Genomic DNA, 16593 nt, shown 5'->3' on the forward strand with positions numbered 1-16593 from the left:
CTGTCCATCACCACCCCTTGTTGTAAATAATTTTGTCCACCCTAAGCGTGGAAGGGTATACTCAGATGTGAGTCCCTTGCTCATTGCACCATCAGGATTCAAGCAAGCCGGGCCGAAGACGCCTGAAATGGCAGAAACCGGTCCCCGGAAGCTTGTTTCCTTCCCAGTGTAAGAATTGGCTTTTGTAGTCTGGTCTGCCCTGTTCCCATGATGCACTGGGCCAGGGACAGACTAATTTGCATACAGCCAGGTTCTGAAACTGGGATGGTGCAATGAGCTAAAAAACGGTGTTGGATCTAGCCCTGATCTCTTGACTGGGTGAGAGTACTCTGCTTAATTCAGAGACTCTGTCCATCACCACCCCTTGTTGTAAATAATTTTGTCCACCCTAAGCGTGGAAGGGTATACTCAGATGTGAGTCCCTTGCTCATTGCACCATCAGGATTCAAGCAAGCCGGGCCGAAGACGCCTGAAATGGCAGAAACCGGTCCCCGGAAGCTTGTTTCCTTCCCAGTGTAAGAATTGGCTTTTGTAGTCTGGTCTGCCCTGTTCCCATGATGCACTGGGCCAGGGACAGACTAATTTGCATACAGCCAGGTTCTGAAACTTGGATGGTGCAATGAGCTAAAAAACGGTGTTGGATCTAGCCCTGATCTCTTGACTGGGTGAGAGTACTCTGCTTAATTCAGAGACTCTGTCCATCACCACCCCTTGTTGTAAATAATTTTGTCCACCCTAAGCGTGGAAGGGTATACTCAGATGTGAGTCCCTTGCTCATTGCACCATCAGGATTCAAGCAAGCCGGGCCGAAGACGCCTGAAATGGCAGAAACCGGTCCCCGGAAGCTTGTTTCCTTCCCAGTGTAAGAATTGGCTTTTGTAGTCTGGTCTGCCCTGTTCCCATGATGCACTGGGCCAGGGACAGACTAATTTGCATACAGCCAGGTTCTGAAACTGGGATGGTGCAATGAGCTAAAAAACGGTGTTGGATCTAGCCCTGATCTCTTGACTGGGTGAGAGTACTCTGCTTAATTCAGAGACTCTGTCCATCACCACCCCTTGTTGTAAATAATTTTGTCCACCCTAAGCGTGGAAGGGTATACTCAGATGTGAGTCCCTTGCTCATTGCACCATCAGGATTCAAGCAAGCCGGGCCGAAGACGCCTGAAATGGCAGAAACCGGTCCCCGGAAGCTTGTTTCCTTCCCAGTGTAAGAATTGGCTTTTGTAGTCTGGTCTGCCCTGTTCCCATGATGCACTGGGCCAGGGACAGACTAATTTGCATACAGCCAGGTTCTGAAACTGGGATGGTGCAATGAGCTAAAAAACGGTGTTGGATCTAGCCCTGATCTCTTGACTGGGTGAGAGTACTCTGCTTAATTCAGAGACTCTGTCCATCACCACCCCTTGTTGTAAATAATTTTGTCCACCCTAAGCGTGGAAGGGTATACTCAGATGTGAGTCCCTTGCTCATTGCACCATCAGGATTCAAGCAAGCCGGGCCGAAGACGCCTGAAATGGCAGAAACCGGTCCCCGGAAGCTTGTTTCCTTCCCAGTGTAAGAATTGGCTTTTGTAGTCTGGTCTGCCCTGTTCCCATGATGCACTGGGCCAGGGACAGACTAATTTGCATACAGCCAGGTTCTGAAACTGGGATGGTGCAATGAGCTAAAAAACGGTGTTGGATCTAGCCCTGATCTCTTGACTGGGTGAGAGTACTCTGCTTAATTCAGAGACTCTGTCCATCACCACCCCTTGTTGTAAATAATTTTGTCCACCCTAAGCGTGGAAGGGTATACTCAGATGTGAGTCCCTTGCTCATTGCACCATCAGAATTCAAGCAAGCCGGGCCGAAGACGCCTGAAATGGCAGAAACCGGTCCCCGGAAGCTTGTTTCCTTCCCAGTGTAAGAATTAGCTTTTGTAGTCTGGTCTGCCCTGTTCCCATGATGCACTGGGCCAGGGACAGACTAATTTGCATACAGCCAGGTTCTGAAACTGGGATGGTGCAATGAGCTAAAAAACGGTGTTGGATCTAGCCCTGATCTCTTGACTGGGTGAGAGTACTCTGCTTAATTCAGAGACTCTGTCCATCACCACCCCTTGTTGTAAATAATGAATTGTTGAAGTCCGCATCACATACTGGACTAATTGTCTATGAATTTTTATTAATTGTTTTAGCTGTGTTAACAGCTGTGGTGCAGGCATCTCGTCGATGTCTGGATGTGGTGTGTATCCGGCTAGGACCGGCCACGTTGCTCCTGGTCTACCTAAAGGACCGAGCCTGGTGATGGGATTGTTATGTTTTAGGGCGCCATCAAATAAGAGCAAATGCTCTTGAAATTTGAGTGGTACTTCCACCTCCTCGAAAGGAGTGTACTCATTAGGAGGTTCCTCTATTTTGTAATAGTGGAAGTACTTTGTTACAGCATTTGCTGCTGGAAAATGTATCCATGAATAGTATACCTCTGTCTGCCGATATTCGTGTGCCTCAATTACGAATATGACTGTGCCACCTCTTGGTGTCAGTCCATTTTCTATAAGTTTTAGGGTTATAGATCTCCTTTTAATGACCGGGATGAGTATTATATCCCCGTCCGCATCTAGTGCTGCAGCGTCAGCTGCTGCGAGTTCAGCTGCTAATCTAACTGCCTCTCTTTGTTCTTCATTGTCTGACATTTTACTGTCCTGAAGGTTATTTTGTTTGTTTGCAGATCAGGTTTCTTATGGAAACAGAGATTAGATGCACAATATTTTGGAACAGTGTATCCTTCAACGTTGACTATACCAAGAACCATACATAGGAGTTCCCTCCTGCGATGTTTTGGAGGATATAACCTTTCACCCACTCCAGACGTCTTTGGAGTATAATGGGAAAAGGGGTCTGAGTGAGAAAGCACGACTGAGTTACTCTAAATGTCTTACGTTAGTTTTATCGCCCTTTCCAAACGCGTTGGGCGCCATGTAGTGTAGTTCCTATCATCCCAATAGGCTCTGCGCATTGGAATAATACCTACAGCAGTAAAGGCCTAGACCAGACGTTAACTAGGTCTACTACTGTCGATACTAGACTTAAAGTTTTGGGTTTGCCAGCTTAGCTCAGAGTTCACTAGAAACTTTCTCGAATGTTCAGGTAGGACTTAACTTCCCTGATTAGACAAGAAGGGATTTAGTTTCTGACAACCATAGAACATGACAACTTTGCTCTCCCCTAATCAAGAGTATATCTCGAGAGTCGTGTGAACAAAAGGCAAATTATTTTACTCAGTCAGTACGTGCATTCTTAGTCTCATCAGAATGTAGAGAAAAGGAAGAGACGGGCGTGTTCAATAAAAAGGTGTTATTTATTGATCAGTCTCTTTTCTCATACAAGAGAAATGGATCGATATTATTGCAATACTTATAGTTAAGTAAAGTGCATACATTAAAAGCAGAAGTATAAAATAATACTGTAAAAACATTGATATGGTTTCTAAGCCATATGAAGGTTTAAAATGATTAAAATATATTACATACATATATACATTTGACTAAACGTACTCAACTGGTGTTTCTAAATACGCCTACCCCGTGTACCTGACCTAAGTCTAATACGTGGGCGGGAATAGAAAGTTACAGTTTAAGTTAAGTTTGTTTTTGCCAAGTGACTGACTAAAGAATTCTCTGCGAGGGGTTATTCAGTTCTGTACCTGGAAGTTAGGATGAATGAGGAATGGTATCTCTTTCTCTGCTCTCGATATTCCAGGCTGCCTGCGAGGGCTACCCGGAAGCGCCGGTGCTGGGTCTCTCGGCAGGAGAAAGCAGCTTCTCTCAGCGCGTCAGAAAGGCGGGGCTGCTGCCAGCGGGGTCTGCTCTGCTCTGGGCTTCGGCAAGTATGGCTGCTCCGTCTCGTCACCACGCGTGTGTTTGCATAGGGCAAGATCGGTAATATTTATACCTTTAAGGTGCCGAGATTGACGTAAGGATGGACATAGATACGTCAATAAAGATGTCATACGACTTGCTCGTTAGCACATTCTTTTGCTAAAGTTCTCGGTGAAATCAAAACAATGGCCGCAGGGTTTTGCCCAGGTTGTCATAGGTTTGATTTGTTATGAGAACTCCGTATGCCTTATCAGGGGCTGGAGGAATATCGCTTGTCTAATTAGATCGCAAGCGTTATGACCTAATCAGATAACACGTTCCTGTGCCGTAGTGTGACTGCGTCAGATAACGGTATCTGCATCATGGGGGTTTTCTGCCTCATGGGCTGACTGCTAGTTAACTTGTTGGTTTGTTTAACTAGAATAGGGTCAGGAATAGGGGGATCGATTCAGAACCTATAGGAATACATGACACCGCGACCGCTCGCAGTCAGCTTGGAAGGGCTCTTGCGACAAGGTCAAGCACAGTGGAAAAATAAGCACAAGGCCTCTGTTTATCCTCAGGTTTCTGTGTTAAAATAGGAAAATGTGCATCCAGCCAGCTCAAGAAATGTAAAGCACAAACGGTTAGATGTGGGTGTGCCAAAGGTCAATCAATGTAGCGGACATGTGTTGAAGAATGTGCTGCTGTAGAAAAGGCTTGAACTCACACACAACTTGCCAAATATCCTCAGTGCTATAAACCACATTGCTAACCCACTTCATAGCCTGCATTGCTAATAGCTCCTTCTTGTCCTCACCTACCCCGGATCGCACCAACGGACCCACTCGTTCCCTAAATCTCACACAATCCCTATCTTCAAACCCTCGTACAGGCATTTCAACACCCAAGGATACTGGAGGATGAATAACCATAGACGTAGGAGTAAAAGAAGTAGTAGGTACAGCTGTAGTCAATGTTTGCACTGGAGGAGAAAGAACAGAGGACACAGGAGTCGGAACAGTAGATGTACCAGAGGTCACGGTCATCAAAGATGGCGAGGGAAGAGAAAGAACGGTGGCGCTGTGGCCAGACCTGTTGAAATAACAGCAGTAAATAAGGGGTCAGCCGGAGCAGATGAAACAGGCTGCTGTGACTACAAAGAAACAGTGGGATATATCCTCTGCAGGGCATAAGGAGGCGGGGGTCGAGTATCTAACAGCTCCTCTACAAAAGTACCATCTCCCTCTTTGGCCAGATAGGACTTATCATTAAACAACCGAAGTCTCCTATCCTCACATTCAATTCCTGTCTTCTGTTTTTCTCTATCATCTGGTACAGCTTTCTGCGTAAATGTCTGCATTCTCCCTTTCCATGCCTCTTTCTCCATTTATAACCACCTTTGCTTAGCCTCCTTCTGCCAAGTTCGAAGAGAATGAAACATCGACTGCCTACTTTGTCTCTTAAAACACTGTTCCTGTAAAAAGCCAATCTTCTGTTCATCAAAGCCCACTGCAACTCGACATTGTCCCTCGTATATTTGAGCCATAATGTACTAAGCATAATATGGCCAAGGTCATGTTTCACATACATATCAAAATTAGGGCTGCCTTCAATAGGCGCTAGCTGGGCTTCTCTCAACTGAGGACCTGCGGAACAACAACAACACCAACTCCAAAGGTTTACTAAAGCCAGGCATTACAAAAGAGAACAGAATTGTTATTTCACCTGGCAAAGTATTTTGCACTTTTTATCAAAACATTTCTTAGACTGTAACAAAATCAACCCACAATGACGTGTATGAGGGTATGTGTGTGTTGTGGGTGTGTGTGCATTGTGTGTGTGCATGTGTGCGTGTGTCTGTGTGCTCAAATGTTCGGTTGGATTAGATTTCCTTTTAGATCTGCATGTCCCAGGCTGCCTTATAGCCCATCTCCTGTGTATACAAGTCTAATTTAGAAATATTGAGGGGATTTCAGTTGTACAAAGCAAATATTATGAGACCCCTCCTTCATAATGAGTTGAGGGGCTTCTGAGTCAACCATGTTTCACAGATACTTGTAGGCCTTAAGCTGAATGGGGACCCCTGCACCGCTGCTGCTGCTGAAGAAGCCTGCGTTACACACCTGAGAATCAGTGTGTCCAAACCGCTTCTTTGAGTTAGCTCTAACAGGTTAGCTTGCTGTTTTCAAGTACAGACAAACATTAAGGGCTTGGCCAGTTGTTCACACATGAAACAAGATGTGCTGTTTGCTCTTCTCCTGTACCTTGTATACATATAGAAGAGCTGCAGCCCCAGCCCCCACCCCACCTACCATTGATTGTTGACCATTTGGACTTTGTCCATTCTCATTGAAAGCAGTACAGTCTCCCATTTATCACCATAGATTCTCATGCAGTGAAGGGGATCCTGAGGACCAGTTCTTCTTTAACGTTTTGGCAGCTCTCTGCACCAACATTAGTGCAGCAGAAATGATTTCTTAGTACACCTCTCTATAAGTTTGAGAGAAGAGTTCCCCATCTGTGCTGTTACCTTTCCAATGAAGACTGTGACTGAACTCACAGAACCACTGGTGAGCCGCTTTCTTTATTGCAGTGTGATGAGGTGCTCTTCCTACCAGGTGAGATTGTACCACTTCATGCTTTTCATACTTCATAATAACTGGATTTTCCACCAGCCCACTAGTGCCTGAGCATCGGCCAAGACCAGGAGGACCACTCCTGGGCAGCACGCTGTGCAAGAACTGTTCACCATGTGTGATCCCACATAAAGTGAGGCTCATGGGAGAGATATGAATGCAGGATGTTCACACTGCGTGATGGATGAGATGTCTGCTGTAGGGCTGAGTTCATTAAAATGACACCATGGATAAGATCTTAGCAGATGGTTGTTATTATACCCTAGGACGCCAGCATGTGTCTAGGAGGGGTTTAGTGTTTCGACCGAATAAACCCGCTTATGGATACAGGGTACCTGTAGGGCCATCTTACACTGGATTCAAACTAAGGAACCGCTTTTATGAGACAAAGCTGAGTAAGCTTGCTCAGAGGATAGAAACATGAGGCGAAGCAACTGCTGGTCCATGTCTGAGAGAATTCAGAACTGAGAAATCACAGCATTAGGAGAGAAGTAGCTTGTTTCCATTTTGGCAGGGTGGAACTTCCCATTGTTCTGTAGTGTTAAAAGCTGTTCTGAGCAGGGGTGTTGACTCTTATTTTCCAAATGAGCCTCTGCTGCTAGTTCTTATCTTTGAGAGCCTGGGATCTGCAATTTTTGGTTGTGTATGTGAAGAATAAGTTATAACTTTGTTAAGGAGATCTCTTTTGTGGTTGCAACACTCTGGGGTTGAGTGTGTGTGTGTGTGTGTGGATGTGTCTGTGTCTGTCTGTGCCTTCACTGCTTGGTATAATAGCCGATGTTGTCCCTCTCAAGCTCTCCACTACTTTATTGAGATATGTTATATTTGTGTAGAGGACTGGGCCTAGTTTTACACAGACCTGCTCCATGAGTGGCCGCACTAGCCTTCTGGTCATATGGCAAGCCTTGGCTGTCGCATTCCTTCCGATATCATTTTACTGATAGTTTCTACAGACTTTGCAAGTCTTGATCTGTAACCACTAACACCTCATTATGCGATAGGTTGCCTATATTTGGTCACAATTTTGTATAGAAGAATAGCCTGTGAATGTGGTGTGTCCTTCAACCCAGAAACAGTGAATGTACAACTTTCAGACCTGTGGCCACTAACTGCCCTACTGTAATGCCAAAGAAAGTTCTCTCTCAAGGGAGGTTGTTGTTACCACCTTCGCACATGTAGCCCTGCTGTTCCTATTTACAGACTGTTCTATGTACAGCATTGCACCTAGCACTATGTATCAGTAAATACATAAACGCAGACACAAGTGCCACCCCTATGATTCACGGATTGTCTCTTTCACCTTTACAGCCTGAAGACTTGTACCCAGCGCTTACACTTGCTCTGATTCAAAATAAGCCACATTTCGTGCAGCTTTTCCTGGATCAAGGTATCAGTCTGCGGGATTATGTGACAGAGAAACGTCTGCTCCACCTGTATAAAAAATTAAATAAAACCACCAACTTCTGTCGGAAAATCAAGGCCAAGATTGAGAGTGAGAACGATCTCAAACTCTGCTATCTTGCAAAAGAACTGAAACGCCTCCTGGGCCCGTCCGCCAAACTCCTTCAACTGACAACGGAACCACAGTGCGCTGTCAACATCACAACCCAGGCAAATCACCAGAGCTCTACAGAGGAAGCACAGGGGGGCTCGTCAGTTGTCGACCTGACATACCAGGTAAATGACCTTTTCTGTAGATACACTGTGAATATGACATCACATGGTACCCCACAATACGAATTGCAATTGATGAACGAGGCTTGTAAATACTCTGGAGTATGTTTATTGTGCCTGCCTCAAGGACATATATAGATGGTCTTCACAATAGCACTTTAGTGTGAAATAGGTATTAAACGCCCTCCGTTTCTTCCTTAGACTGCAACTTACTTTTACATGAATCAAGCCATTATTCTACGGCATTGTTTTCAATAAATTAAATTGTGGATTCTTCAGTTACACTGGGGGGGAAGAGAGATATTAGTTTTATTGTGAGCTGTGATTGAGCTTCCACCAAACCAAAACTGACTCCTAAAAAGTAATCTGTAATCTGTAATTTTGTGAGGAACACTTTGCTCGTCGTGGTAACTAGTGCAAGCAGTAAGGCTTTCTTTAGAAGGATGTATGTGGTAAATGTGCCTCAACAAACCGAAACAAGCATTTTCAAAGCCCCAGAGTTCGCCGAATCGCCTCTCCTGGTCTTTTACTGAAAACATGGGTATTGGTTGAGATCTGAATAGTGGCCGTGGGGTCCATGAAAAAGGGTCAGTCCACAGACCCGTGGGAGGTAAAGTGGATTCATACATTCCGGCTTAAATAATTGCATAGGCTCACAATTGATCTGTTCTAATGTTAGATGTATTCAATCAATATAATTGGTAGGTGTAATCAGATAGGAAGGGCTTTAAAAATAAGGTACACAACGCTTTGCATAAGAAAACGTGTGCTCAGAGAGCCCTTTTAAAAATAAGATGAAAGTGAAAATGTGCCAAGTACGTTACAGCGAGGGGTGCAAATGAAAATATTCCGACGAATTTAGAAGCTAAAAAATATATTTTTAAATCGACATTGGCAGCAAAACAGCAACTGTGCAAAGCAATCTAGAAAGAACCCAAGAGAAAAATATGAGCGAAGCCACCAAAATGAAGCGCCCTAGGAAAACGAGCTCAGATGAACTCTAGAGGAGGAGACTGACCATAAACCCTGCTTTAAACTATACATGTTGCACAGAACAAAATATGACATTTTTAAAATATAACATACAGTCACCATCAAATTAAGGAAAAATGGTTACACAAAAATAAAAAGATTTCACTTCCTTTCTGTCCAGACACTTGTGTTGTTAAAATCGAAATAATCTATATTATTCTGCAAGCATTCCTTATTTGTGTAATCTTTTTTTTACCAGAATACAACTTTAAAATGCATTGCATTAATTATTTCCTTTGTACATCATTCCTCATGCATGTATCATACTGAAAGGAAGCCTTTTAAAATAAACAATAAAAACACTAATTCTGCAAAAACATTGCAGACTTCCCCCTTGAAAGTGAAAAGTTGGCACAGAATAGCAACAACCAGCAGTTGAAAATGATTTCACAATATTGTTCTGTTTTACAGACAGAGGCACTTGAGCACATTTGTTTGTCTACGTCTAAAACACGTGCGTGTTAGCAGCATGGAAATAATGTCTAAAACATTTTTGATAGTTGAATTAGCTCTCCCAGCAGTAGAATATGCGTATAAAGTTATCACAGTGCACTCTAACTGTAATTTTAATGGGACCATGGGTGGAGGGTCTGTGCTGTCCGAACAGTGAAAAGTATGCACCGAGGCTGACAATGTGGCTTTGGGACTGGTTCTGAAGCCTGATGTAATCCCAGGGACAGGCGATGACTCCCTCACTTCGTTCTCGATGCCTTTTTAGGTCGAGCCTGAGTCAGCGCGCCTGCGCTGCACTGCAATACTTACAGTACTGGAGTATGGAAGAGAAGCTCAGCCCACTCTGCGCCCATATTTTTCCTTGGCTTCTGTCTTTGTCCTTTGTAAATGCTGGCTTCTGATTCAGTAATCGGCTTGTTAGTCACTCCTCAGTACCGACTTGTCTTCATTTGTCACCTTCCATGGCTACTGGCCCGTTTACTTTGGTTGTTACACGGTACGTGTTAATTAAACAGTGAGCACTATGTTCTTTATTGAGTTTTTCTTACTGTAGGCAGAAGGTGCGCAGCTTCAGTTGGAACCGCTTGCTTTTGTTTACCAGCACCTCATGCTGGTTTACAGGTTAATGAATGCTGTGCCCTTTTTTTTAGACAAGCCGTATCTAAAGGAAGGTCCGTGGCCACCATTAAATTGAAACCGCGGCATGGGGAACTTTTACAAAATAAAGCATTTGCTTGTCTTCACAAACAAATGCTATTTTTTGTAAAAGCGTCTCATACCAGGCTTTCACTTTAATGGTGGTCCCGCCCATTTCTTTAGACACGGCTTGCCCAAAGAAAAGGGCACGGCCTACATTAACCTGAAAGCGCAGCAGGAGGCCCATTAAAAAAATATATATATTTGCAATGCTTTAGCTCAAACTCACGTAAATGCGAGTCCTGTTGCATTGCAAATGCTTCTGTTTATTGATATAATACTGACAAGTTTATTTCTATAGTATTGTAAATCACACTACTTCTCTCTCTAAGTGCTATAAAGGAGGGTGGGGCTTCTCTGTCCTTGGCTCGAGCCAGCAAGATTCTTTCCTCTTACATGTCAGAAAACTTCCCGCTTCCTGCTTCTGAAAGACTAGCAATCGGCCAGCTTCATTCTAGGTTATCAGCACATTTACTGATTTCATTACGGTTTAAAACGGATCCGAAAGAGCCATTTGTAAATATAGGGAAACGATTACAAATGCACAATGCAAAACACATCGGTGCAAACACAGGAAGCGGAGAGCAAAGTAATAAATGCAAGATGATCCTTAAAACGCAGTAGTAATGCCAGCCTTTTACAGGCTAGTCCAGAGCCTCACTGAAGCTAAAATATCTAGAAAGGTTTACTTGCGAAATGTATATGTCCCTCATAAAGATGGTCAATGGAATTATACGACAGAGAACAGCCCACTAATGCAGAAGAATTGGCTAAACTATGCAACAATAAAAGGCAAAAGTATGCAGCAGAATGCAGCACCTGTTCTGACAGCATTATACATTATTTTCCGTCAGGTACACAAGTTAACACTGTCAGAGCAGAGATCCTATCTTGTTGTTTAGTATTTTAGGACCCTAGTATAAGTTTCCCGATTCATGCCCATATATAGGTATAAATCAGCCTATCCTTATATAGGCATATAAATCATTACCATACTTAGACTTAGCCCATGCAGTCCAAATACGGCATGGCTACTTCCACTAGTTCCGAAAATCCACAACGATTTCTTGGAAAAACCCGCCTTCAGCAGTCAGGCACTTCCCCTTGCTTGAATATTGATTTATCCAAGAACTCATGGAGTTTTCAAAGAACTACTTCTTTGATGACGTTATGTCCAACCTTACGTCAAACCCGGCACCTTCAATGTATAAATATGCCCACACTTGCCCTAGCAAACACACAGTGGTTTGGAGCAGTTCGACTATCTACTTGCCCGACGCATCTTTCTGCAACAAGTGTCGAAGGAAGCCGACCCTTCAGCTGACGCACTGACAGAGAGGCTGCCTTTCTCTCGCCGAGAAATCCAGCTCCAGTGTTTCCAAGCTCCCCTTACTGTGTGTTGGAAAATCGAGTCCTGAGACAGGGAGAATCCAGACCTCCTTCATTCTAAACCAAGGTACGAGAGCTGATTAGACCCTAGGAGAAATCTTGGATAGATTCTTGGCAAAAGAATACTAAACCTATGCTACACCATACTTACTTCTTCCCTCGTACTAGACTTAGGTTAGGTACATTGGGGTAGGCGTATTTTAGAAGCACCAGTTGAGTAATTTTAGTCTTTATTTATTTATATATGTATTTTATTGCTTAGAAACCATACCATGCTTTTACAGTATTATTTTATAATACTCTTCTTGCTGTACGCATTATACTTTACAGCCAGTATTACGACTGTAGCAGTTCATTTCTTCTGCATGAGAAAAAAGACTGTTCAATAAAACTTTTTATTGAAAACGCCTGTCTCTCTATTTCTCTGCACCTCTGGTGAAACGAAGCATGCACGATTGACTGAGTGAAATATCTATCTATTGTTTCCACGACTCTAGAGATACGTTTTATCTTGTTTATGCGGTTTTCAGAAACAAATCCCTTCTTGTTTATTCAAGAAAGTTTCTAGTGACCTCTGAGCTAGCTGGCACTCACAATTAAGTCTAATATATTCGATAGAGAACTAGTCGAACTTAGTCCTACGTCAATTCTATAGTATATATTATTTCAATGCGCAGAGCCCATTGGGAATATAGGAACTACACTACAATCTCAGTAACGGTTTAACACTCGTAGCAATAGGCAATTATAAGATAACCAAATAACTTTTTGAAGGGCCTTCCACTGTGCAGCAACACGTGTCGCCAGTTTTTTATTAACTCTTGATCCGGAGCGAGAAACACATTTTTGGGGCTAAAACCTGCAAATGATGCCATAGATGGTGGATTATGCGGCAAATCCTTAGTTCTGGAAATAGTGCTGCAGCCGCAGAATTGCCTAATTCCAGTAGCCATACTCATAAAGTACAGAGCCACTCCAAAGCACGTGAGATGGTATTACACACAGTTGTAAAACGCGAATTATTAAAAAGCGCAGACAGCTTTGTTTTTAAGGGTTTTAATACCGTGATTTGCCCAAGATCGCACATTGTGGTGAAGTGGGAAGACACAGTTTACTCAAGTCGCACTGTTTCACAGTTGACATTTTGGCAGGACACTGATGACAGTTGTTCCCATGTTCCATCCTTGTGGACAGGGGTGGGAACTAGAAGGCAATGCAGAGCTACTGCTTAATGTCTAAAAGAATACGTGCCAAGACCCAAACTTTTTCTCACAAGCCTATCGCCGCCGAATGTCAGGCTTGCTGAATACCATGTCCAGTCTTGATTTTAATTCATGTCTCTATCACCCTTCATCTTTCTTGGAGGTTTTTTGGGGGTTAAAATTTGATGATTAAAAATAAGTCTCAGTCCCAACAAATGACTTCCTGGTGGGCGCGATCTACAGCCACTGTCTCAAATTAAGCACTGCTTGGACGAATGATCCAGACGTCCTTTCTGATGTTGTAGCCTCTTTTCAGAGCTTAATTGGCCAGGCTGCCCTTCCTGGCTCCCCTGGGACCACCTTCCTCTCCACACAAATTAACTCAAAATGCTTCCATCCAAAATACATATTCTACAACAAACTACATTTTTATAATCAACAACACATTAACATAACACAAACCATACACCCAATATTGACCACATAATCACACATCATAACACATAATTCAACATCATAACACAAAATAAAACACCACTACATAACACTTCACAACACAAAACAAATTCAATATTATTACACACCAAAATACCCAATCCTACTAAGCATACTTCCAATACAATGCAATGCCACATAATACATATCCATATAATTCTACTACACACTATACCACATAATTCAACAACAAAAAACCAACCCACAACACAGTTTAACACCACGCAATAACACAACTACCAACTACAAACCAAACCGCATATTTATACTACACACCACATACATCCACTCCACCATAACACAAATAACATGTTTTTTACATTTACAACGCCAATAACTCTAAATCTCACAATTGCAAGACCTATTGCATTTCTAATGCTTGTTTCATAAAAGTATTCACTGTTGACCAGTAAGTGGCCTACTTTCTAGTGTGTGACAGAAGGGACAAGGCTCCTGTCTGCAGATGTTCAGAACCGAAAATTATACGACTGTGAAAGGCGATAGCGGGGATTGGGTAGCAATTACCCATAGGATGGCTTCTCACTTCTGTGCACACCAATGCAACAAGTACAGCAGTCTGTTGTTAGGGGTGGGGAAGGATGACCAGGCATGGGGCAAATGTACTAACATTGGAAGCTGTGCAATGCAGCAAGACAACGTGCTCCGGTGAGCTGTGTCAAATGGAGAGGGCAGGAATGTGTCATATCTATTATAGCCATAGAGGCTGACCTAGCGGGCTCTACTGGCTATTAAATGCCCGCTCCAGCACTAACAAGGGAGCAGGCCTTTAATGGGGCTGGTGGAGCCGGCTAGAAGGACTCCAAGGCTATTAGTACATTCCGCCACTAGAGGGTAGAATATTCTAATTACTAAAAACAAAGGCCTCTCTGAGCACGAGGGGGTTTAACCCCTTTATACCCCCCAACCCTCTGTGCTTAGCCTTTTTTAGGCAATTTAAGGTAGTTCACGCTTAGGCCCCTGTAACATTTTGTCCACATAGGGTATCCACGCTAAATTTGTGTCCTCTTCTTCCATCATTTTGACGATTCTAAAGGTACCCAGGATTTTTGTATTCCCATCGAGGGAACCCAAAACATGCCAAAATACAGCAAAAAAATCATTTTTTTTAAAAAAGCGCTGCAGAAGAAATCATCTGTTATGTTCCCTGTACATTGTATCAACACAGGGTTTGTGGTGCTGAACCTATTGCAAGCATCCTCCCATCAAATTTTGTATGTTTGATGGAACGGGAGCACCAGCATAACCCTTCAGTACTTCTGCTCTACCCAACATGCTGTTCCTCCACTCGGTTTAATGTTAGCTGAAGGGTCACTGGTGGAGCCTGCTTTAGCTCTCCTGGTACAACCTCTGACCTGGTGGTCCACCTGCCAAGTAGTTACTAAGGAACAATGGTGGTTGTCCCACCCTATTGAGGGCAGGTACAAACATCAATTTTCCCTGTCAGAGGTATGGTGGATGCAGAGAAAAAAATTTAATTGGCCTCCACAATGTGGGAGAAATCTCCCCGTGTGTCAAGCCACCTATGATTTGTACTGAGAATAGAAAAGCCCACTTTGAGAGTTTATCTTCTCAATACACTGAAGAATACCCAAGTAGTGATTTAAACATAATGCTTGCATGTAGGAAGCTGGCTCTTTATGTGATATCTGAAATCTATTATACCGTGTGAAGAATCCAGGGGTTCCCTTATGAGTGGACAGGAACTTGCTTTCGCAATCCCAAAGTGCTCCTGTTAGGGAGTAGTGTGGTCAAGCAGCCTCAGGCTTAACACAGAAGAGTGCAAGACATCTGACAATACACACAATGGTCAATAAATGAAGCACACGACTCAAAAAGGAGATCTACACAAATGTATAAAATAGCAAGTATCTATATATATATATGTTTAGTCATCAGAGAAAAATAGTTCAGGTAGGCACGTTTTAAAATATAAATTCTTTTCAGCTAAAAAAGTGGGCACAACACAATTGAGTTCTGCAATGTTATCCTATGGAAGGAAGAACAAGTTCTGCGAACAGGTGCAATAGAGAGACTTCCTGGACCAATCTCCAGGAGTTAAGGTGAGTGGCGGGCAAGGTCCAAGGCAGCACCAACAGTACACTACCAGCCGTATGAGGGAGGCCAAGGCTCAGGGTGCAAAATAGCATCAGAAGCACAATGTATTTCTAAGAAGATTGGTCATTGCAAAAAGATGCTGCAGGCTCTGGCCAGGAGGCCAGTAAGGCTAAACCAGCAAGTGTGCTCAGGCCTTGGGATGCTAGGGGATGTAGGGACACCCTTGGTTATCTTCTTAATGGCCCAGAGGCAATGGGTGCTGAGCTGTGCTAAGCATTGGGTTTTCTTACAGGGAGTAAACGTAGTAGAGAGGGGCTGAGTGCAGAGGCTGCAGGTGATGTTGGAGGGTCCACGAGCGGTGAAACCGCAATTCACTTGAGCTCGGGAGGGCTGGGGGACCTTGTTGACACCTTTGGCCCACTTCAACTCGAGCCGTGGGCGACTTATGCAGTGGTGGCTTCAGGTGTTGGCTTTTGGGGGTTCCGGAGGCCTCAGAGTCTCTACTTTTGGAGTTGCAGGAGAACAAGTCTGCTGTTCCTGGGAGGTCTTGGGTTTTTATCGAAGGCAGGCAGTCCTCCATAGTTTCTGGAATCAACAGCTGCCGGACGAGTCAACATTTGTGCAATTTTCAATGAGGGATGCAGGCAGGCCTGCAGGGCTTGTACCAGTTCATCTGCTTTTTCTCTACTCTTTGTTTTTGCGGCTTTTCTGTGACCTCTCCCTTCTTAGGTCAACAGTATCTGCTTCTCTGGTGCCAAGGTCTCCCATAACTACTTAATTTAGGGGCGCTATGGGAGTGTAGAGTAGTAACCAATGTGTTACTGATCCTTGCAGTCACTATGCCCCCCTGTATGACCTCTTCCTATGAGAATGATGCATAACCCTGTCCCAGAATTCCTAAGTATATCATCACAAAGATGGATACTTCCGAAAAATCATGTCCACCTCACTGTAGCCCCCACGGGGGCATGGACAAAGGGCGTAAGCTTTCTCTCCTGTTAGGGGAGCCAGATTTGACTTTCAACGGCGGCAGCTCTTTGAAGCTCAACAACCTAGGGAAGCTAATCAGCAGGTCATCCTGTTGGAGGAGGCAATTCA

General features: G+C 43.8%; 1 protein-coding gene across 1 annotated transcript in view; it reads left to right on the forward strand.

Moving 5' to 3' along the window:
• LOC144774087 (transient receptor potential cation channel subfamily M member 2-like) overlaps positions 1-16593 on the forward strand; it is a 900698-nt gene that overhangs the window by 428761 nt on the left and 455344 nt on the right. The window contains 2 exon segments of the mRNA XM_078659113.1: positions 7787-8155; positions 10191-10258. Coding sequence (XP_078515239.1) covers positions 7787-8155; positions 10191-10258 — 437 coding nt within the window.

This window comes from Lissotriton helveticus, chromosome 8 (assembly GCF_964261635.1).
Source record: "Lissotriton helveticus chromosome 8, aLisHel1.1, whole genome shotgun sequence".
Lineage (NCBI taxonomy): Eukaryota > Metazoa > Chordata > Amphibia > Caudata > Salamandridae > Lissotriton > Lissotriton helveticus.